This window comes from Sciurus carolinensis, chromosome 7 (genome assembly GCF_902686445.1).
Source record: "Sciurus carolinensis chromosome 7, mSciCar1.2, whole genome shotgun sequence".
NCBI lineage: Eukaryota > Metazoa > Chordata > Mammalia > Rodentia > Sciuridae > Sciurus > Sciurus carolinensis.
Window position 1 is genome coordinate 19586947 of NC_062219.1, and position 24804 is coordinate 19611750.

The following is a 24804-nucleotide window of genomic DNA, read 5'->3' on the forward strand; positions in this document are numbered from 1 at the left end:
CTGACTTGCTCTAGTGAATTCAAATGATCTCATTAATTGTTGGAAAAAAAGTTACTAGTCAAAAATCATGAAAGACTTGCTTCTTATCTGAGCAGTTTAACTTCTCCCTATTTTTAATTTGTTTGTAAATGCTTTTACACTTACATAGTACAAAACTGAACCTCAAAACACCTTGCATTTAGAGTGAGATTCTTGTGAATGACACATAATTAGGTCTTGCTTTCATCTGCTACCTGATAATTTCTGCCTTTCATTGTTTAATAATTCACTTATTATAATAATCAATATGATTTGCTATAACTTTTCATTTTTTTTTCTATCACATTTGTTCTTTGTTCCTTTTCCCTGCTTTTCTGCATTCATTTTTAGCATTCCATGTTGTTTCTAATAATGGCTTATAGCTAGACCCCTTTCATTGGTTGCTCTTTTGTTGACAGTATGCAACATTAACTTATCATATCTATATTCAAGTAGTATTTTGCCATTATATTACACACATGAAATTGCATTATGTAAGAGCCCTACAGTAATCTTTCATTTATTCCTCCGACCCTTAGGGTTACTGTTTTAATATATTTTGCTTACACATATTTTATAGCACCATCTCCCACAACTATCATCTTTGCTTCAAGCAATTGCTTTTTAAATAAAATATTAAAAATGAGAAAATCTGAAATCAGAAAAACATTGTTACAGGATCCAGGTGCAGTTGTGCATGCCTGTAATCCCAGTTACTGGGAAGCTTGAGGCAAGAGGACTTCAAGGTTGAGGCAATATAGCGAGTCCCATCGCAATTATCAAGAATATAAGCAATGTGTTGGTGAGGTTGTGGGGAAAAACGTACACTCATACATTGCTGATGGGACTGCAGATTGGTGCAATCACTTTAGAAAGCAGTATAGAGATTTCTAAGAAAACTTGGTATAAAACCACCATTTGACCCAGCTATCCAACTCCTCAACGTTTATAGCAACTCAATTCACAACAGCTAAACTATGGAACCAACCTAGATGTCCTTCAACAGATGAATGGATAAAGAAAATGTGGTACATATACACAATGGAATGTTACTCAGCCTTAGAGAAGAATGAAATTATGGCATTTTCAGGTAAATGGATGGAACTGAAGAATATCATGCTAAGTGAAATAAGCCAATCCCCCCAAATCCAAAGGCCAAATGTTTTCTCTGATAAGTGAATGCTGATCCATAGTGGGTGGTGGGTAGGGAAGAATGAAGGAACTTTGATTTATGCAGAGGGGAGTGAGGCGAATGGTGGGGCAATGGGGATGGGAAGGATGATATAATGAGACAGACATTATTATCCTATATACATGTATGAAAAAATTTTTAAAAATCACATACATTCATGTAAACATAATATGCTAACCCATTAATATGTACAATTTTTATGTTTTATTTAATAAAAATAAATTCATTAATTAAAAAAAGAAGGAAGAAGAGGATACAAAAGAAAGGGAAAAAAGCAAGAAAAGAAAGAAAACCTCTGATATGTTACCTTTACCCATATATTTGCAATATCTAGTACTTTTAATTTCCTTCTATAGACACAAATTTCTCATAATATTTTCTTCTCCCTGAAGAATTTTCTTTACACTTTGTCAGTGAGACTCCGAAAATACAACTTCTCTAGGTTTTTGTTTAAAAAATTAGTTTGTCTTAATTTTTCAGAAACAATACATTCACTTCATATGAAATTTTTGGTTGATGGTTTTTTGTTTTTCTTTTTCTTTTTTCTTTTTTTCTTTCAATACTTTATTCCATTCCACTGTCTTTGGGAAAAGAATTCTAGGTTGAAAGGGATTTTTTTCTTTTAGTATCATTTCTTTCTTGCCCAGCACATTGGTTTTGATGAGAAGCCTATTATAATTGCTCTTTTGTTCCTCTGCATGGGTCTTTTAATTCTGGATAATATTAATATTTTTCTCTTTATTATTTACTTTCACAATTATAATATCTTCCTTGTGTTGATTTTGCTTGGGATTTATTGAACATTATTTATGTGGGTGTACATTTATATTACATTTGAAAACATTCAGTCATTGTTTCTTAAAAAAAAAAAAGTTTTTTGACCTGCTTCTCTCTCCTGTCCTTTTGAAGCTTCAAGTGCAATACAACCCCTTGATATGAGTCTGCAAGTTATTGAAAGTCTGCTCATTTCTTTTTTTCCATCCTGCACCTCATTTGGCTATTTTCTATTCTCTATCTTTAATTTCAATGATCTTCTACAATGTCTGAATCCCATCAATTGAAATAGTCTTTCTTAGTTATTTTATTTTTCATCTGTAAGTTCCATTTCATTATTTTTATTTCCATTTTCTTCTAATTATAAATGTTATTAAATTCCTCGGCAAGTATCTATAGTGGATGTTTCACTGTCCTTGATGAGTACGTCCATCATCAATATAATTTCCAGTATTGTTTCTGTTCTTTGACTTTCCTTCTGGTAATGTGTTACATTTCCCCACTTTGTCACACATGTCTAAACATTTTTGACTAGACGCTGGACACTGTACATATTAAGGTGCAGAATGTTGGATTTCTTTATTTCTTTCTCTTATTAAGAAGTTTTGGACTTTGTTCTGGCAATTTTATTTCCTTGTAGCTCATTTGTTCCATTGAGCCTTGCTTTTAATCTTTTGGAACAAGTCTAGAATAGTATTTGCTCTAGGAACTCTTTAACCTCAAGGTCTGACTCATCTAGGGTCTTTATTTAATTCCATGCGCATTCTGTAAGATATCTCCACTCCATCTAGTAGAAACTGGGACAATACCTGGGTCTCTGTCAGCTCTAGGAATTCCATTCCCTAGAAATTGTTCTTTACTTGGACTCTTAGAATTCCACTCTACTCAGACACAGATTAATAGTCAAACACTCGAGGGAAAACCTCTGAAAATTTATGGGACTCATTTTCTTTCTTTTTCCTGAACAGATCCATCTTCTCCCTTGCTCTGTACTACAATTTTCAGCTGCCTTGGCCTTCCCAAAATCTGATTCTGTCTTCTTAAACTAGCAAGAGGACCAAACTCTGCTTCTGTAGTTGGACAATTAGGAAATTTCCTCCAGACGAAAAGTCTGAGTGATTTTAGGATTTGACTTGTTTCCCTTCACTTCACTGTCTTCGGGGTCATGCACTTCCAATGTCTGAACAGTTGTTTCATGTTTTCTCAAGTTTTTTTATTGCTTAGTGTAGAAGGTCAAGTATGAACCCTGTTATCCCTCATTTTAGGAGCAGAAGTCCTTCCCTAACACATAAAAAATTACTGACTATATCCATATGTAGAGTCAGAATTGAACTGTAAATATCACCATGCTTTAAAATAATGGAAACTCTAGTCTTCATGAAAATAAAATTACTTTCCTGAGATCAAGTTGAAATTTGTTCCACTATTTTAATATTACATAGAAATACCAAATGACAGACTATTTTAAACAAATGTAAAAGGTTTGCCTTTTCTTACTTTAATTTCAAAAATTTATGAAAATATAATAAAATTAAGTCTTTTTTGAAAAACTTCACAACTATCCTCAAAATAGACCAAGGGAATTTACATTCTAAATGATCATTTTTTTAACTGATGTGAGAAAAATGCAATTAATAAATGAATATGGTTTTCTTATTTTAATTAGGATAAGCGGTATAATAGAAGACAACACAAAATACTGTATGTTACTTCACCTTGCTTTAATTTTTCTTTTCCTATTAAATTAATACTACTAATTAGGCAAATTCAAAAGATGACAGTTCTAAACAACTTATTAACCACAGTTTTCTTGTCCTTTTCTTGTATCCCATCTCGTCAGTCCTCCAATCAAAGGTATTGAGATCAAAGAGGCAATATTTTACCAGAAAATAATGTTATAATATCTTTCATTATTTAACATTTTGGTGGACTTGTTGCAACATTACCATTATTGCAAAATAAATGGAATGATAATGCTTCTTTAACTGCATCTAGTTGATTTCACATAGTACAAGTTCCAGAAAGTTGTTTTTCTCCCCAAAGACATTAAATCATGATCTTGACCAGTGTGTTTTCATCTGAAGTAGGAACATTATAATGTGCCTACACTCTCTTCTCAACTTTTCTGCCTGATAGCATGGACTCACGATACATCTACTTCTTGTAGATATTTTTAAGTGCTTTATAGTTATACATAATAGTTCATGATAGTTATGCATAATACTTGGGTCCATTTTGACATAGTCATACATGCATGGAATTTAATCTGCTCCATTCTTGTCTCCAAGTGCTTGCTCCTTGTCTCCTCCTCTCCCTACTCCTATTCCCCTTCCTCTACTCTCCTGGTCTTCCTTCTATTTCTTTCTTTCTCTTTTTTAAAATTGCTGCTTCATAGATATGAAGCATTCATAAAGGTGGAATGCACTGTGGTAGTTTGTACATGTCCATCATATTGTGGTTGGCTGGTCTCCCAACCCCAAACCCTTTTCTTGGACAAAAGAATCTGAAGACACATTTAAAGGAAGAAGAAAACAGCAAAAAGAAGGAGGGAGAGGAGAAAGGGATCAAGACTGAATAGGAGTCCAGTGGAAGTAGCCTGTAGGGTCCTTTCCCTTGCTTCTCTGCCAATTTCTTTTTATCTCCACTGAACTCTGTCTACTTCACAAATATTGTCTCCTTAATTCTGGATTCTGTTCCCTCAGTGTTTTAAAAGTGGATCACTATTTATGTTTTGTTGTGAACTACTGAGAAACTAAGGCTTAGAAATTGAAATTTGCATTTGTAGGATACATGCCAGTTCATATAATGAAAGATAGCTGAACAGCATGTGGCCGTAGGATGATAAGAGCTTTGGGCTGGCTCCAAGCCCAGCTTTGGCACATTCTTGTTGAGAGAGATCAGGGGCAAGAGACTTAACCTCTCTCAGTTTCAGATCCATCATCTGTAAAATAAGGGTGGTAATGCCTGCTTCATATAAGTTGTCTCAAGGAGTAACTGAAATGAGGTAGGTAAAGCATCTGTTGCACTGGAACAGAACATGCTTGGTTGATGTTGGTCCTGATCTCCCTTTCTTCCCTTCTCTATCCTTCTTTCTACTTCCCTCCCTTTGCTTTCCTGTCCCTTTTTATTCTTCACCATAACAGGCAAAAGAGTAGCAGGCTCTGCAATGTGAGACCCATACACTCCAGACCCTTGGTATTTGATTGCACAGCATTGTTCATATTTTAAGTGCTCCCTCAGACTTCTTGGTCTCCCCTGTCCCCTGGTCCTTCACCACCAGCTATTAGAGTTCTGGATGCTTCTGTGACTACCACCTTAGCCTTAGCCTAATACTGTTGTTTCTTCTTCTGGCAACTCCACTTGTCTTCCTCTCCCTGGAAGTAGGTGCCAGTTTCCAGAACTTCCTTCACTAGACTCACATTGGAGAAACCCTAACCAGACCCACTGGGGACACACAGGCTCTCTTCCTTCCCATTATCTCCAGAACCAGAAGAGAGGCCCTGTGAGAAGACATGGATTTGACTTCCTTAGTAGTTATCTAAGGGATCAAGTGATGCAATTCTATGTGAGCATAAACTTTGACCACAGGAAGTGGAAAATAGGACAATGTGGTGCATTCATTCCTTCTCCCTCTTTCCTCTAGTAGGATGAGTCGCCTTCCCTGAGATCTCTGCAAGGCCCAGTCAAAAGTCCTGCCAGTGAAGAAGGATCCTTCTCAATAAGGTTATTCCTTGCTTTTTCTTTATGTTGTTGTTTATTTGTTTGTCTTTGTTCTTCTCGTTCCTTCTTATCTACTTCCCTTTCCCTCTCACTTTTGTTTCTCTGAGACTGAATCTCCTAATAAAGCATTAGCACTTAGGCCTTGCATACTTTTTAGTGTTCAAGGGAACCTGCACTGAGATGCCTGTGAATACATTTTCCAGGATCTTTTACCAACCGTCTTCTAGATAGGTTTGACAAAATATAATGGACTGATGGGAAACTGAAGAGAGAAGATAGAGTTATCTTCCCCTCCACCTCAAGGAGCATCTCAGGTGGAGGCTGTGCGTTTTTCCTCTTGCTCTAGAGTGGAAGGGATTTCCCCTGTTGCTCCTCTTTGGGTTGCCTCAGAGTGCCTGTGAGTGTCCCCTTTTAAAAGCTTTTGTAGCCAATTTCCTATATTAAGTTTCCTCTATTGGATCACATGGCATGGACACTTTCTTCCTGAAAAGATCCTAATATAACACAAAACAGTAAAGAATATGATTGAATTTGTCTGTGTTTGTGGTATTATTGAAATCATTATTCTCCTCCATAAGATATTATATTTAAAAGATACACATTTCTAAACATAAGTAACATAAGAAAACTGGGCTCTTAACTACTTCAAAGGAAATTATCATAAGAAAGTTCTATGGGTTATCAGAAAAGATTTCCAATTATTAGTTTAGCATTTTAAGTGGCATTTGATGTTTAAAATGAGTAACCTTTTCCTAAAGACTTTATTTCCCACTTGATATAAATGTCTGTTTGACAGTCACCTTGAAGCTGCCTCTCTCCTGTCTTCACGCTGGCTACTGAGATTCAGCTTTCTACATCCCAGGCCTGGTAGGTGGCAAATTAGTGGTATTAGAATGTAAGGGCTATTATTTGGTAAATGGGATTCAGATTTCATTTGTTTCTTTGCCTCCCAAGGTGCTTATGGGAAACAAACACCACCACACCCTGCTCCTGGTGCTACTGAGAACAGGCATATTTTCCTCCTGCAGGGCACACAATATTTCTAAAATTGGCCCCCAAGAGATTTGCATTTAGTGTGAGTGCTCTGTAATGGCTCAGCAATGATTTCTGGGATCTCCTTCAGTGAGACTGAATAGATGTAACACAAACTTGCTGCCAGAAATACTTCATTATTTAGGCAGAGAGATGTCGGCAGACAGTCTTGCCTCTAAACTTGAGGAGGGAAGAGGCCTCTCTTCTGGAATTCACAAGTGGGAATACCACGGTATGTGACATTCATGGCCGGCCAGCAGTCAGAGTAACAGAAGGGAATTAGGACAGGGAGCTGGAGTACAGGGAATCCTGGACATGATTATTTTTTTTCTGCCAGTTTTTTTTTTTTTTTCTTATGTCCAGAAAATCTAAAATTTGTGGTTCCATAAGCTATTTCACAGTGGGGTGTCTACAGGGCAAAATCAATTCTATATTCATGTTGGAAAGGAGGCCTGAATGAAACATGGGACATCCTCTGGGTCACAGAAGTATGAGACCAGACTTCTACATTCTCCTTTTTGTGTGGTATCAGTCCTCAGATGTGCTGGTTTTGAGTGTGTGTTTGTGTGTGTGTGTGTGTGTGTGTGTGTGTGTGTGTGTGTTTCTCAACATCAAGAAAAGATGATGCAACCAGAATCCATTGGTCTGACCTCTCATGGTAAAGGTCAAGAGTTTGGAGCTTCTGGATTTCAGAGGATATACTTCTACATACCACCAGATGACCTCACATGAAAGAATTCCAGAAGAAATGAATGTTTAGGGAGCAACAGGGCTGTTTCTCATAACACTGGTTTGGCTAGGATCATTCTTAACACTACAGAAACTCTTTGGTCTAGATTAGAAACTAACCATAAATTGGCCTATACTACACTAGCCATAGAAGAACTCTTGGGCCAAACTTCCCATAATTCACTATATTAGTCCATTTTCTGTTGCTGAAACAAAATACTGGAGGCTAAGTAATTTATAAAGAAAAGAGGTATCTTTATCTCACAGTTTTGGAAATGGAAAGTTCAAAATCGAATATTTCTATCTATTTGGCTTCTAGTGAAGCCTCCTATGGCTGCATCAAAACATGGAAGAGAAATAGAAAGGGAACTGCTGGATGCAGAAGGAGTCAAGAACATGGGGCATCCTACTCTTACAACAATCTACTCTCGCAAGAACTCTGTGGGACTGTCACTAGCGTCTTCTGAGGGTGATGCGCCTAGTGACCTAATTACCTCCACTAGGCCCCAGCTATTCGACATTCTATCACCTTCCAACATCATCACATTGATGAACAAACTTCGAGCACATGAATTTTGGGGAACACACCCAAGCCATAACTAAATCATAGCATTAAACACAAGGATTAACCACGGTAATGATAGAAGTCCTTTAGCATTCTGCCATAGCACTAGAGTGGAGTATACTCTGATTGGCTAGTTGTCTTGATAATTAATAAATATTTTTATATAACTTCTGCAGAAAAGGTACAAGATATATATTTGGGGGGGGGGGTACCAGGGATTGAATTCAGGGGCACTCATACACTAAGCCACACCCCCAACCCTATATTGTTTTTTATTTAGAGCAGGGTCTCACTGAGTTGCTTAGTGCCTCCCTTTTAGATCCTCCAGCCTCAGCCTCCTGAGCTGCTGGGATTATAGGTGTGCACCACCGCGTCCAGCTAAGATATTTAAAACGAACATGATTTTTCTCAGAAACTTATTGCTTTCTCACAGTGGCTGGAGTCACTGAGAATATGTCCAACAGTATGTTTCAGGTCTTTTGCCAAAAACCATTGCAGGTCCATAATCTTCCACCTTTTCTTGGAAGTTAAAATAAGAATTTTCCAGCTTACACACCCAAACGCATAGACTACATGACTAGATTCTTGCTCTCGGAACCTTTAAGCTTATTGAGGGTGTCTCCTCTGTACGGCTCTCCCTGCAAGGCAGAGATGATGTAGCAGCATGTGAGGGGGTCAGAGCTTCACACGCCATCTACTCCAGCTCCAGCTGTGCTGTGTGACATTCATGTGACAGTCTGCTCCCCAAGATGAATCACAGAAAATTAGAGGTGGGAGAGACCCATTAGTTCATCCAGTCTGTACCCCTGACAGTTCACGATCCCTCCCTCTGCTCCATTTCCCTGTATATCACCCACTTGGATGAAACAGCATGGGACGCAGAGTGTGCTGCATCTATGCCTCTTCACTGAGCATCCTCTCAGGTACACCAGAAAATAAGTGTCTGTATCTACTCTAGCTTTCTTAATACGGTAAAGCTGTGCTTCATCTGTTCTACCTCATCCCTTCCCATCAAAATCCTAAATATAATTAGAACGTGGGGACTCTCTCTTGGTTAGAAAAGATGTGTACTCATTTCAGAAGACTCAAAGGACTTGGTAGAGAAAAGGGAAGTGACAAATAAAACTTCTTATGTTACCTTGTTTCAACTTCTGTTATTTTAGTTTTGTGCTTACTTAACATTGTTTGGCTTTTGCCTTCTTTAACAATTGCTAGAACAATGAGTAAGCAGTATTATTGGTTTTGTTTTCCACATTTGCCTCTGCCTAAATTTTTTTAAATTTTAAAATGTTTAATTGACAAAAGTGTATATTCAAAGTGTACAGCATGATAATTCAACACACCTATGTACTGTATAATGATTACTACAGTCAAATTAATTAACACCTCCACTGAAACCATGCCATACATTAGTGCCCCAGAACTTTCTTCCAGTCATAGCTGGAACTATGACTCAGCAGCACTATTGGCTTTGATTTTGGTTTTCGCATTTACTTCCGTTTTGATTTTTAATTTGATCATTCATCTCCTTGCTGCCTATAGTATAAGTAAGTTCCCATTCATCAACATGATTAAAGTGAAAGCTATTTAGATATGCTAATAGGACTTTACCTGTTCCCTTTCTTAATCCTTCTTTGCCTTTCAGTTTTATCTAAACACAGGAGCAAAAGCAGGAAGCCTGGCACACTCTTTCTGGATATGCTTGTTTAAGAAGAACATTCCTTTTCCCTCAATAGTGCCCAGGTAGTAGATCTCCTTAGCAATCCCATCCAAGAACACAGGGGTGGCTCACCTTTATCTGACCCTTTAAGCAAGGCTCACTGCACACAGACCGTACGAGTCCACTCTTATTCATCTGGATTTTGTAATCATCGATGTTTAGTACTCCTTCATGCCAGGTTCCGACATGTACATAGTCATAGCGATTAGCGTCAGTGTACTGCAGATTCATGATGTCATACCTACAGAGAAAACAGCTTATGAACCTTGTAGAATGTGGACATCACATAGAGAAAAAAAGAAATTTTATAAGTACATTTTAATTGAAGACAGATAAAAACTAGAATCATTGCATATCCCAACACCAGTTACTATAAATGTTTCAGTTTATTTCTAATGTTTCTTCTGATTTTCCAGAATGGATCTGTGTATCATCCATAGTTGCTAAGGAATGTGTTCCTTTGAATGTCTTTCTGTTTATCCTCCAAAATGAATTCTATATGTATTGAGTTGATGATCTCCTTCAAATTATAATTCACTAGGTTAATCTTTGAGCAAGTAACAATCCATGAGAATATTAAATTCTATATTTGATTACTTATATTACAAATTTCCTTTTTACACTGAATTGCCATTTTCATTACACTTGATAAAGAGAGGGTCGCTTTACCAAGTTTGGAAACTTTTTCTAGATGTTAATAGAACAAAAAACTCAGGAAGTTATATTTAGTGAGTAAGGTTGTTGGGGATTTGATCTTGTATGCATTGACATTTAAACTGATATCTTCCCTGTTCAGGATAAACATTTCTGGAACCAAGTAATCGGTGTCAGTTATTCCAGTAACTTTCGATGCTGAAATGCTACACAGTGGCAAAATCGACATTAAACTCCTCCCTGTAGTAATCATACCATGGTGTATCTTTTCTTTTCAATTTTTCAAGAAATCTCTACTGCAGTCAAAGCTGCAGACCTCATCATTTCCTGCACAGGCAGAAGACATTCTCTAATGCCATGAAAGAACCGAGGACTCAACATCGGGATGTGTGAGTTGGTGCTTGTCCAACATTTGAACCATAGATGACACTACTTAGGAGTGTCACTAAACTCTTTAGGGTTTCTGGTGGGGATTTATGGACATAAGGCATGTACAAAACTACTTTATAATTGGTACACATGCACAGGTCCTGTGGTCTGAACATTTGTTGAAATTTCACCCCCATAGTGATGGTATTAGGAGATGGGGCATTAGGAGGTGAGGACATGACAGCGGAACCTTCATAGTGAGATTTGGGCCTTTACAAAAGCTGTCCCCCACCCTCCCTGCAGAAAAGCTCCCTTGTCTCTTCCACCACATAAGGACAATTAGAAGCTTTCATCTATGATTCAGAGTGTGACACTTCATCAGACACCACATCTGCTAGGCCTGTATCTTGGACTTCCAGCCTCCAGACTCATAAGCAACAATTTTCTGTTGTTTATATGCCACACCTATTGTTATAAAGATTTTGCTATGAAGATTTTTGTTAGAAATATTTTGTTATCTTTTGTTATAACTGCCCAAATGGACTAAGACAATGTGCAAGGCCATATTACAGAATGATTCATATTTTTATTTCCATGAATACCCTAAAATACTTTGGTTCTTCCCATGTATATTAATAAACAAAACTGGAGAAGGCATTTGTGTTGGTAGAGCTATTTGTCTCAGTAGTTAAAACTTCTCTGATATTCCTACATCTGCTTTCCATGTTGATATTCACTCTAAGCAAACAAACTATAACTCATGTGGCCATTTGCCAACACTCTGTGCTGGCTTTCTCTGGCTCTGCAGTGTGTCTTTCCTGCAGTACCTATGTGAAGTCCCCCCCACACACACACTGGGCTACACAGAATACACATCATGGCATCTTGCTCTTGGCTTATGACCTAAAGAAATAGGTATCAGTTAATCAGCTAATGTTCCTCTTCCTCATCTTACTTCCACCACCTTCTTCCTTCCCTCCTGCCCCTGCCTAAATCATCCTGGAATTACTTCTTCTCTTCCTGATTCAGACGCACAGTCTTTCTCAGCATTTCACTCAGGGACACTACTACCCTTAAGCCTAAGTTGGCTTCTGAAACCTATTTGCTGTATTTGGCCCAGTTTGTTATTGACTTTTCAATTTATTGATTTTTCTGCCTGTTCTCCATGTGTAAAAGCATCCTGTCACCCACAGGGTAGCTTGTGGCCTCTTCCTGTCCAGATTCAGGCAATTCCTCTAATAACTGTCTCCTAAAAGAAAAGGGGACCTGGAGAGTGTACAGGAAGTGTTCCCTGTGCAGTGAGCAAAGCTTACCAAGAGTGAGAAGTAAGGACAGTGCACCTGAAGCTCATCAGTCAAGTTTGTGCTCTTCTGGCTTTCAACAGAGTTAGTATGCCCCTTGTTGCTGAGGCATACCAAACATTCTTCAGAATAACCGAGTGGCATTTGAGTGGGTATTAATTGTGAGCTCACACTCATTCTGTTCTCAAAGGCACTATTCTGCACCTCCAATATCTTCCATTTTAAGCTCATTATGGCTATAGAACCTATTGCAAATATTCTATATGAGTATTTTCCCTTCTACTTCATTAATTTTTTGTGTTTTCTTTCATGTAATGCTATGACACTTTCTTACATACTTTCAGTGAAGGTGTTGCTGCAGTGGTAGCTTTGGAGTATTGTTTTTCTATAAATCAGTTTTCTAAGACTTTTATTTCAACTTCCTCAGTTCTGCTCTTTCATAAAAGAAATCAATTCACACTTCATTTACATTTGGGAACTTCAAAATCCACAGAATTTTGGTATGAAAACATGTGTTTTAAAAGTTCCAAATGCTGGAGGGGGTGTGGGGAAAAATGCTAAAAGATACCAAATGAAAAATATTGACTTAGAGAAAAGAGGCCTCCCTGTGCTGTGTGTGTTAATGAATGCTGCTCTTTGCTCTTAACCCCAGGGTTCCTTCCTGGCATGTTGGCCTTTATTTGGAATATGCTCGTGCTGTAAATTGCATCTTCACAGCATCCTCTCAATGCATTCAGTTTATGTTGTGCAATGATTAACTAAAATAACTGCCAGAGGGACCAGAAGCGTGAGCAAGGGTCTGACAGGAGCTGGAAACAGAGGGAGGTGCTTGAAACAGGAACTGATCACAGATGAAGCTGACCAGTTCCAAACAGGAGGAAATGATCCCCGAAAAGGGACCCAGGGGAAAACTCACAATTTGAATATGTAATTACAGATGGAAGAGATACAAGCTAAAATTATGCATTACCTTTTGGATAACTTACAAAGAGAAAAAGGAGGAGGAAACTTGTATTTATAAAGTATAAAAAATGCATCTGGCCCTGGGTTGGGCATAGTGTATGTTTCCTCTGGAATCATAAAGGACGATTATCAAATTTGACTCTGTACTGAGCCTCATTTCCAGTGGAAAGCAGGCTTACAGTGGTGGGTTTAGCAAAGTAGGTGGTCTCTGTTCTGAATTTCAGACCCATTTGTTCCTCCTGGAACCATTTCCTAAGGTAATTAGCACCTTGACGCTTTACACATTCCCAGGCCCTGGATCAATCATCAAGTTCTGATCAAAATCTGCTTCCACTTAGCTGGCAGCTTGAAAGGTGTCCTGTAAATTCATTTTAATTGTTGACAATGACATATCACTTATCTTTCTTAGAGCTGTTGCATTTTAACAGAGAGATTCCACTTAGCCCCTATAAGGAATTCTCCAAATGTAGGACTTAAAGTTTGCAGGTAAAGAAGAGACATCTGGAGGAGTATTTAGGGTTCACTGTACTTCCACAATGACATTAAGAAAGTTGCCAGATTTGCCTAATTTTACAATTAATTTATAAACTTCAGAGTCATACTATATAACCTTCACCAGTGACCTCTGGGTCATCTTAGGTCAGTTGCTTAGTTTTTCTGACACTCAATTTTATTATCTGTCAGGGAAGGATAATGATAGACCCGGGGCAGTCAGAATTAAGTAATTTGATGCTCCTTCTATGCAAAATCATAGACTGAAAAATAACAGGGCCTAGAAGATTGTGGACCTACTATGTAGCAGCCAAGTTGAAGGTCTTTTGCTTCCGTTTCAGGTTTTACTTTTTCTCCTATAATTCTGATTATCCCTTTCCTAGGAAAATTTGTATGAATAAACACAACTACTCTTGATACTGACATCCCTCTCCATGTGCCAGTGACATATGAGCTGACTGGTGGTATCAAAATGAGTATTGCAGAACATATTGTATGACAAAAGACTGAGGAATTATATATGCACACACATACACACACACACAAACAAATTTAATTTTCCTTTATCTCTCATTTGATTAATTTTTGAAAGCTATTAGAGATTAAATCCCAGAAAGAAAATTCTTTCTTTTCTTGTTTCAAGAAATATGTTAACAATAACATAAGTTAGCCTGAGGAAAAGGAATGGGTGTGTAGGACTTGGATGGCTTCACATACTAAGCTCTTTAAGTATGTGTACTATTCATAATTGCACTGTGACCAATCAATCCGCACAATGTTGGCTTGGTGCAGGCAGTTCCTGGGGTGATCTGCATGTCAGGTGTAAGTCTCTTTAGTTTCTTGGACTTGCAGAGGGATTCCAAGCATTCTGAGGGAAGGACCAGATATAGCTGGGTAGTGGGGTGGCACTGGCAAAATGCAGTGTTCTGGGGTTTACTAGGAGGTATTTGGTAATTTCCATCTGGTACTAGCCGTGTCTTTTCAGCTATCTTGTTGAATCTGTCTTCATGACACTGAGAACCCACAGAATCAAGGAGGTCTAATGGCCATTTAGGCAACAGAAAGGGTCAAAAAGATTCAGATCCATGACAGAAAAGACTGCCGTACCTTCCGGGAGCATCCCCCTTCTCATCAAACCACACCTCCTCTCCAGACACGCCGATGAATGAGGACTTGATGAGGAAGTCCAGGAGCTTCCTGCCGTCGATGGGCTTCATGGCATCACAGAGTCCCACGTGGCCGGGGCAGAGGGCGTGGTGCATGTTCTGTAGCCCATGCGCCATGGCATAGATGGCGTTAATGACAAACCCCATCTTACTGTCCTGGACGTAGTTTTCTTCTAAGCTTTCATTGCCTGCAACAATAGCAACAGATCACGGCTGAGGTAAAGGCAAGGTCTGTATCCTCACTTGTCAAGCGCTTTCAGAGAAGGGAAAGAGCAATGATAGTGGCAAAGCCAAGACCAGCTGTGTGAACTTTACACTTCGGAATGACTTTGACGTGTTCCACTGACAAATAATTCATTTTCTGAACTCAATAATGGCTTTAAGCAATACATGACAACTTCACAGAGATGAAAATAAAGAATTTTTCATGTATCATAAGCACATCCTTAAAAAGCAAATGAAATAACTTGAATTCCCTTTAAATTCACAGGAGCTTATATAAAAATTCTCCCTATATCATGGTACTGTATCCTCTGACAAGCTGCAATTCATGGCAATTGTGTTTGGCATTATCTAACCCCTGATATTTTCTTTTGGTGATTTCACTATTTTTATCATCTCTAGGACCACAAAACCCCAGATTTAGAAGAATTAGGTAGTATGAATCTCTTCTTATATATGGTGGACACTGCATAAATATTTTAAAACAGATTTTTCTATTAGACACCCAAGTAAAATATTTCTTGATAGAGGAGTCATACTGCACATTAATGTTATCATTCAGTTTTTAACTTTTTTTTTTTTTTTTTAATCTCACAAGTCCTGTGATCATCTCTACCCATGTCACCGGTGAATAAATGTTTCTCAACTGCCAAGCATTTCACAGAACAGTAATGCTTCAGATCTAAGCTCCATATTGGAAGTCTAAACTTTAGGACTCGCATATGGATGAGAAATTTGGAGACCATCTGGGTTTGATGAAATAAAGGTAACAAGTTTAGAAAACAAAATGGATTTGGAGCACACCACTGGCACAATACGGAAACTTTCTATTTAGTTCCAGAAATCTGCCTTTCTGCAGAGGACTCCCCCAACAAACACACATTTGAACATTAGTGAGGGATCTAACTGTTATGTTCCCAACTTCTAGTGTGGGAAAGCCGGCAGGCTCAGCTTCTTAAGGGTTGAGAATGTGAGGCTCACTCCTGCCAGCTGCCTCCTTGTTCCAGCCTAAACAGTTCACCAGACACTAAGGTTCTTGGGCTAAAGACAGTCAAAGGGTTTTTAGGAAGTTGGAGAGCTTGGAGTCTTTAGAAGGAATGCTTAAAAGTTTTGCCTTTGATGTTAGACTTGAGATAAAAATAGAAAGTTCCAAAGAGTTCCATTTAAAGACTGATCTATTTAGATGTAATGGAAAATGTGGCGATATATGTGTATCACCCTAAGAGTAACATACAAAATACTCAGACCAAGTTGAAGGGAAAGAGATTCCATTTAAACCCACCTTCCCACTTTGCTTGATAAGACATTGTTAAAAGGGTAATTTGCTAAAGTACAATGTTTTCCAGAGTGAAAGAAAATTTTCCAAGAGGAAATGAGGAATAAGACAGAAAGGGCATTTTAGCATCAATTTTCACAGAATAAGCATAGAAAGTTATGTAAGACAGAAAGAAAAGATCCTCATTAAAAAAATTATGGTCATTGAAATTGGGTAACTTCTGTCACTCAGAACCCTGGCCTTTAATGTTGATTTTCTTTCCTTCGATTTACAAACTTAATAGGATAATAAAAGTAAACTAGTGCCATTTGTCTGATAAGTTTTAAACAAGCCTTTGTAGGTTACCCCAAGCGCCCATATACTGGAGCTAAATAGTAAAGCTGCTAAAATCAGAGACATTTCCAGGAGACAGACAGAGATGGGGAGGCACCCCAAAATCTTCAATGTTGCAGAAACTAAAAGATCTTAGTTAATACTTAAAACACTCACTTAAAGTTGGAGGTATTAAAATTAACACCAGGATCAAGTTGTAGGAAAATAAACACACACATTCTTTACCAAATGGAAAATTCTGTATTAGAGATAAACCTTATAGCCTCTGAATTTACTGTTCTTGTCTTGATAACCACTACTTAAGATTTATTGTATAATGATGGAAAATTATGTTGGTGTTCCCAGTCCGACTATCTTAATGCAGTCTTCATCCATCAGCACTAAAACAGTAACTCTATCTGGATTTCTGTGAGAAGAGTGTTTTCCTTTTGATCCTTATTTAAGGTGAACATATAACTTATCTACACTGGATCACTTTTTTGAAGTGAAAGTGAGTGTTAATAATATTTTTTTTTCTCCAGAACACAAACAAGTTGACCAAACAAGGCAAAATGGGGAGACCAATACATGTCTGGGGAGCCATGTGTCCTCTAACTGTATCCACCTGCTCATTTTGTAATGGGTAAGATTTATGCACAAATACATGCATGTAAATATACTCATACACAAGTACACATTTATAAGTAAATCATCAGGATAATGTTTTATTAATTGTAACTCATTTTTACATTTATCTAATTTTAATGGCAAATAATAATAATATACTACAATACTTACAGTAATTATTGTAGCAACAATCATAACACCTACCATTTTTGAGTGTTACTAGCTATCTCTAATACTCAATACATGAAATTTAATGTTCATCATTATCTTGCCAAATAGACACTCATTTTCACGATTTTGAAGACAAGGAAAGAGTATGGTACAACTTGGAAACAAATGCCTTCTCAGTCCTTGCTCTTTCTGTTACACTCAGAGACCACATGGTGCACATGGAGAAATCTACAGAGAAGGCGCTCTTCTGGTGGCAGAGGACAGGCACTCAGCTGTATAACAGCACATTTGCCAAGTCTGTTTCCGGGCTTCTCCCTGGGATTGGTCCACATGGACACAGCTGCCTCTCTGACCAGAAGTGTTGGCACCCATTCCTTGATACCAAAATGTGACACACAAGCTCACCCTGTTGGTATGGGTCACAGAGACCCAGGAGGCTACACACCCATTTCCAGGAATATTTGCAAGGTATTAGCTCATACTCTTTTCCAAAATAAACACAAACAGCTTTGTGTTGGTGTCAGTCCGAAGTGAGCACATGTATCTCCTTACCCTCTCAGTCCACTGGCTCTGCACACGAAGAGGGAGGTGACCACAGTTAAGAACTGTCTCTTCAGCTACTACCCCGATCTCATGCTTGTTGGCTCCAGTCTAAAGAGTTATCATTTGGGATCATGGGACATAAAGTTGGAAGATCATTGGCCTTTGTAGGACCATTTTCTTTGCCAAAGCAATTGTCTCAGATAATGTTACAAGGATCCATCTCTGATAAACAAAATACATTATAGGCTTCCCCATACCCCACGAGATCCTATGCTTTCATGACCAATGAATAGAAAATAAAAAACGAATAACATTGCCACACATAGGAAGGTGAAAACACTAATTCCCTGTGGTTTAGTGACTTTTCATAACACTAGTCTCAGAGTTATTAGTGAGAAGGAAATTTTATGATTCATTTTCTGTGATGCATTAACTATTATAGGCCCCTAGGGTGTCATTAAACCATTACCTTTTCTAATATGCTAAATAGAATCAAATAATTGAGGTTGACTGTGTTTATTTACCTTCCAAAGAATACCTGTCTAACTGCTTCACAATGGATTGTGAAAATAGCTACCTTGATTGCAAATAGCAATTTTGTTCTTATTGCAAAAGCAGGAGGGCTTTAAATTGCTACCTGAGTGTAGCAGCACACAAGGCTCCCACAGAGGTGGGATTAGACATTGTACCTTCTGGAAACGGGAATTTCATGGTGGTTCAGAGAAATGTGTGCAGTTCTATCTGCTGCCATTTAGGATTGTTATTCAGTAGAGTATTACAGCAGAAGTAGCTCTAGAGCAGGAATGCGCACAGATGGGAATCTGCTGTACATAGTCTATCAACGATCTACTTTCAACAAGCCTTGGAACGTGGACAAGGGTCTTGACCTCCTCAGGCCCTAGTTTCCTAACTAAAATAGCACAAATGGATTAGACTGTTCTCCTAAAGGCCTCTTTCCCTTCAAGTTCCATGTGTCATTTCTCTAATTCTGCATTTACTGGTGTATACAGAGTCAGTCACATACATTCTTTTTTTAGTGCTCACAAAATCACATGAGATAAATTCTTTAATTATTCTTTGAAAAACGTGAAGTCTAAAGTACAGAGAAGTCAAGTTATGGGTGGGAGGAATGTCCTCCTTTCTCTTCACCTCAAGATTCTTCAGGAAAAACTTATTGTGGAACACCTCATACCACTCTCCTTACCTAACAAGAAGAGGAGTGACTTGATTTGTTGGTGGATTAGAAAAAATAAGCAGACATGTTCAGCCCAACCGTTTGTTTTTCCTTGGGAACCAGGCACTTCACTCTGAGGTTCTGGTTGGTTCTTTGTTCTACAGTTAATGTGTGCTATAATGGTGGACTATGTTCAGTGGTACCAGTGACTAGATAGGTGAGCCTACCTAGTTCTGGGATAAGATATTCAAAAGTAATTTGTAGGTACATATCTTATCCATTAATCTATATTTCCATCCCAATTGATTGTTGTTTGTTGGAGTTTTTCTTTTAACTTTTAATGGCATTTTCATTGAGATAAAACTTGCCTATAGTAAAGTGCAAAAATCTTCAGTATACTAGTCAATAAATTTTCACTTTCGTGCACAACGATGTAGCTCCCACAAACATTATATACAGAGCATTTCCAGAAAATGTTCATTTATTTAGGGGTTCCTTAATTTATCCCAGTGCTGTTTTAGTTTTCAGAGGTCAGATCCTAAGCATTTGATTTTTCCGGTACTATCTCAACTGGTGCATTTTAAATTTATTTAAAAAGTTTGTTGCTAGAATATGGAATACTACTGATACTCATATACCAGCCTTATATCCAGAAAGCATGCTGAATTTACGTATTCACCTTTTTGTACATTCTTTTAAATGTTCTATGTACATTAATATTTCTAACAAAATGATATTTAATATCAACATGTCTGCCCTTGGGTCTACTTATTCGGATCCAAATTTGGGAAGGAAGTTCATTGGTTGACCCACTAAAATCTCAGTATTTCTATCATCAAGTGCCCAAGGCTATCAAGGACAAAGGCACTGTTCATTCACAGGCCCTCTCTGGCAAGCAGCCCTGTGCATGCATGTCACACCCCTACCCAACTGGCGAAGCTGCTCTGCAAAGGGGACATGATGTTTGTTAGCAAAGTGACCAGCTTGACATTTACCCACTGCATGCTCCTCATATTTTCCCAGTTTGAATGTCTAGATTTGAAAAAATATATACTACAGACTGAAAGGAAATTTAGCTACAATAAAGCAACCGTGTGGATATTTGTACTTTCTCTTAGGTTAATGAAACCTCACCGCTAAGCATGTGTGTCTAAGTGGTGTTACCTTTTCAAATCTAGACCTTTGGCATTAACTTCAAATTCAAAACAAAAATTCCATTTCCTCATAATACAAGGAAGCATTTTGGGAAGTATTGCTAAACATGATTCTTCCTAGAGAAAATATTTTATCTGATTTTTGTATTCACAGCTCTCCACTGATTCACTTTATCTGACAGAATTATATATTCAATACATAATTTGATATAATGTCATTCAGATGAAAATAGATATATCTGTAATTACTTTATATTGTTAACTTATCAAGCAAAAAAATGAAATTCATATTCCTTTAAATTGCCTGAGTATTAGATTTATTGAAGGAAGATTAATCAAGTTTTTTTTTTTTTATAATGACATCCAACAACTACAATGACCTCAATTTTGGTTGACAGTCTGGGCTGCTGAATTTTCTCCTTGCTTTTCCAGGGAGAATTCGTCATAAGATTCAGAACAGTCTAGTTTTGCCCATGTTTAAACCTAGAATTCGTGAATTTTTTTGTTTTCTCTGATGTTACATTTTACTCTTTACCTAAAGGTTTCTCTCTGCTCACATGACAGAAAAATATGACCCTCCATTATTTTCTGTTCAGTTTATTAAGATGTAAATTAAATTCTTTGTAGGATGGAAAAGAAGAAAGGAAGGATTGCTCAATCAAGTGTATGTTATTATCACTGTTATTACCAGTTGGATTATTTCTATTGCTTAACCCCACCTGGTCTTAACATATGTGAACAATACAGATATTCTTCTAAGTATATTATTATCATCTATTGTTGAGAGAAATTCCCACCAGTTATGACAGAAATAGCAGGCTCCCTGCAAATTGATGATAATATGTGGTAAGCCTCAATTTTCTGACTATACAATAGCATTTAGCTAATTCATATTTCTAAAGATTATGGTGTATTTGAAAAACAAGGACAATCAATCACTGGTGTGTTGAAGTGATGCTGATCAGTTAGGAATATTCAGTGGAACCGTGGGGCTCTTCATTTCTCTAAAGAGAGAAAACAGGGTAGCTTGCTGTGTGCCTTTGCTTTTATCATCCATCTATCACAAAACAGTGTCGTGGAGTGATAAACTACTCCCCCTAGAATAATTCAGCTTTATAGATCTGCAGCCAGCAGTTGGCAGGTGATTGTAGAGATGGAGTGTGAGACGGGGAGCTGGTAGCTTTAGTGAGTGTGGGAAGTACGACTATTGTTAAAATGGATCAGGAATCAGCTTCCTTCTCAACAACCTGCTGGGTCAGAACTCTTTACCAGCCTGCTCCTCTCAGCCTTTTCCACCCTTGAGGAGATCTGTGCTCACAGTGCCACCTCTCCTTTATGGATTTGGGAAGGAGGCTTTCTCTTAGGTAAGTGAGGGAGTTTGGTGCTTACTGCTGTAGGCTCCTTTGAGTCCCCATCAAGACTTTGTTCTCTTCAAATATCTCTAGGTAAATGCTGCAACGACAGGCCAATCCAATAAGAGAGTGGATTTTGCAAAAATATGAGTGCTCTTGGTTTAAAAAAAAAAAAAAAAAAACTCTACTTTCTCTGATCTATTCCATTTAGGATCTGACATAACATCCTAGTAACCAAGACACAGTCATGCTTATTAAAAAAAAATACAACTTTAAGTTGTATATGGCATTAACATTGTAAGTCCACGCTTAGTGACTAAATTTTTTGTAAGAGTAGGATTTATTGAAGAATAGATATAGGAATAGAACTCTTGCAATGTAAGTGGGGACCCGATAGCAGGTTTTCTCCCCTGATTGATTGATGATCAACACAATAGAGTATTTACAACTTGACAAGATGCTGAACACTAAAAAAATTTACTTTGAGACATATTAAAGAGTTTCATATTCTTCAGACTTTTTCCTGGAATTTGTACGTCAAGTGGATGAGATGGGAACATGGAACAGAAGCCAGTATATATATTCTGGACATACTCTGGGGTTTAATAAAGGCCATATATTTACTACATACCGGGGTCACCTGGCAATGAAACATCCTATGGCATCTCATTTCAGATTCATTTCCACAGGGCACTCTCAGTTGATAGTTTACACTGATCTTTTGTGTAAATTTATCCATCCAGCTAGATTAACACATCATTTTTCCAGGTGTCACAATAGTGAGGATTGCTTGAATGTCATGTTACCTTTTATGTGTTTTCTCTCAGCAGCATCTCTTGAAAGAATAAGATTTGGAATTCCTAAGGGCCTAATAAAAACTTATGTCTACTGAGACTTTAGTCAATATCTGTCACAGAAATTAAAAGAGTAGCTCCTAAGATTAATGTTGTCAAGAGCAGACAGCCGAAGAGCTCTCAGCAGAATCTACCGGTGAAACAAATGCAGGGTCTAGACTTCATGCAGATCTGTTTGGATTTGTCAACCACTCAACTCGGCTGCGAGGGGAATATTTACAGAAACCAGAAAGCCAAATATGATTCTATAATAAGAAGGATCACCTTGCGAGGTCAAGGGACTAATCCAAACCTGTTAAAATTACACTCAGGAATGGAACGCAAGCACTCCACCCTAGTTGGTGGAGTTGCTTCCCATGGGGTATGTTAACAATTCTGAAATCACTGCACATATGTATAACAAGGTTAAACAAATAATAAATAAATGGCAGATGGTAGAAGCAAAGTGTATCAACATTGGGAATGGGAGGTTATAAATAAGCAAAAAGGGAAAGCCACAATAAATCAGGTGATACCAGATGGAGCTGGAGATATCAGTATAAATTTGTTTAGTTTAATATATAAAATCATAAATTTACATAGAAATGATTACATGCATGTTGGTGTACACATATTTTATAGTTCTGTCCACTGAAGCAACAGTACCCCAAAACCACAAGCATAGTCAGTCGTTTATTGAAAACCCTGCATTTGTCTCATCAGCAGATTCTGCTGAGAGTTCCTTGCCTAAAAATTGATGAAATCTGAAGATCCTGTTTTTTAATACCATTCTGAAAAGAGTGGGGATGAGTCAGTTCTCTTTTGGGCAAAATAACTTCTTACAGAGCAAGGACACAAGGTGGGACTAGAGTACCTTATAGTTACAGAAGGTGAATAAATCCTGAAAAAAATGAAGCCCATGGAACTACGTCAAAGGCACCCTAAAGCTGAATGAAGGACTTTGAATGGCCAAAATCAAAACAATTTGAGAAATGAAATAAAGAATGTAGTATGGGTTATTGTCCATATTATCAAATACATGCTCATACTTATATAAATGGTTCAGTAAAAATTAAATGGGGAGAAAAGACAAATCTTTTGTACAAAATAATTCCAAATAATTTATTTAGATACTCTATCCTCAACCAGGTAAAACACAACACAACTCTCCGCTCCTTGAGTGTGAAATACCATTAGTGATTTGCTTTAGAAACTCACAGTGGAAATAGGGGATAAAAGCAAATTTACAATACAAAGACCTGGTAAACACGACCTTAGCCAGGTGATCAATGTTAACATCATCCATGATAAATTAACGTGTGTACTCTGGAGAAGAGATTTCACCTCTGCAGTATTTATTCCATCATCCCTCTGTAACTATGATAAATACATCAGCTAAACTCAAATTTAGGGACAATCTATAAAATAGGTAATCAGTACTCCTAAAATTGGTTAAGTCACTATAAATAAGGAAAGTTTGGGGACTGCCACAGCTCAGAGAAACACAGTAAGACGTGAAAAATAATGCAATATGATATACTGGATAAGATTCTGAAATAGAAAAAGGAAAATTTTTTTGAAATCTATTATAAAAAAGTTGGGGTATAGTTAATGATAATGTATCAATATCAATTCATAATTGTGACAAATGTTACATGGTAATATAAGATGTTAACAATGGGAAAAGTGAGTGATAGGTAGAAGAGAACCCTTTACACTGTGTTTGCACTATCTTTGCAACTTTTTTTTATGAAGTAGAATGCAACCTTTACTTTAAAAAAAAGTGTCCAAGGTTTAGCATCACACACAGTCCAGCATCAGGTAATAAGCAGCAACATGACTGGATATTTGCATTATGACAGGGACTCAATTAGATGCTTTGTGTGTGCTATTTTATTCTCCAAAGAAGGACTAATGAAATGAGTGATGCTACTATCCCCAGATTACTGATGAAAAATTCAAAGTCTGGTGGGTCCAATGATTTATGTAAGGTCACACTGCTACATGGAAGTAATCACCAAATTAACTCCCAGCCTGTCTCCCTCCAGAACAGTCTTAGATAGTATATTCCTGTGTCTTAGATGCAGTCAAGGAGTGATGTAACACTCAGCAATATACAAAAACCTGTGGTTTCCCACTACATTAATAAATGGTTGTGTGTATAAAATGAAATTTGCCCCTGGTTGTAGACCATAACATTTCATCACAGCATGAGGTTTTTCTGCTTTATTTCACATGAATGATGTTGAGATAGAGGCAGAATTATTTTTATGGCTCTTTCATATAGACGCTCTATTCATCACTGCAAAGGGAAGGTTAAAATTAATAGGCAAAATGCATTTGAGAAGAAACACACCACTGAGAATCATCAGTCTCCATTCTATGACCTTCAGATTGACCTAGCCATAAGATATGGTAAACTGATTCACTAAGGTTTCATCTGCA

General features: G+C 37.6%; 1 protein-coding gene across 8 annotated transcripts in view; it reads right to left on the reverse strand.

The window, feature by feature from the left end:
• Positions 1–24804, reverse strand: part of Grm1 (glutamate metabotropic receptor 1) — a 405374-nt gene that overhangs the window by 55744 nt on the left and 324826 nt on the right. For all 8 annotated transcript variants that reach the window (XM_047559634.1, XM_047559635.1, XM_047559636.1 and 5 more), the window contains 2 exons: positions 14637–14883; positions 9823–9991 (listed from right to left, as the gene is read on the reverse strand). In XM_047559634.1, the coding sequence (XP_047415590.1) occupies positions 9823–9991; positions 14637–14883 (416 nt within the window). The remainder of the gene's footprint in view (positions 1–9822; positions 9992–14636; positions 14884–24804) is intronic.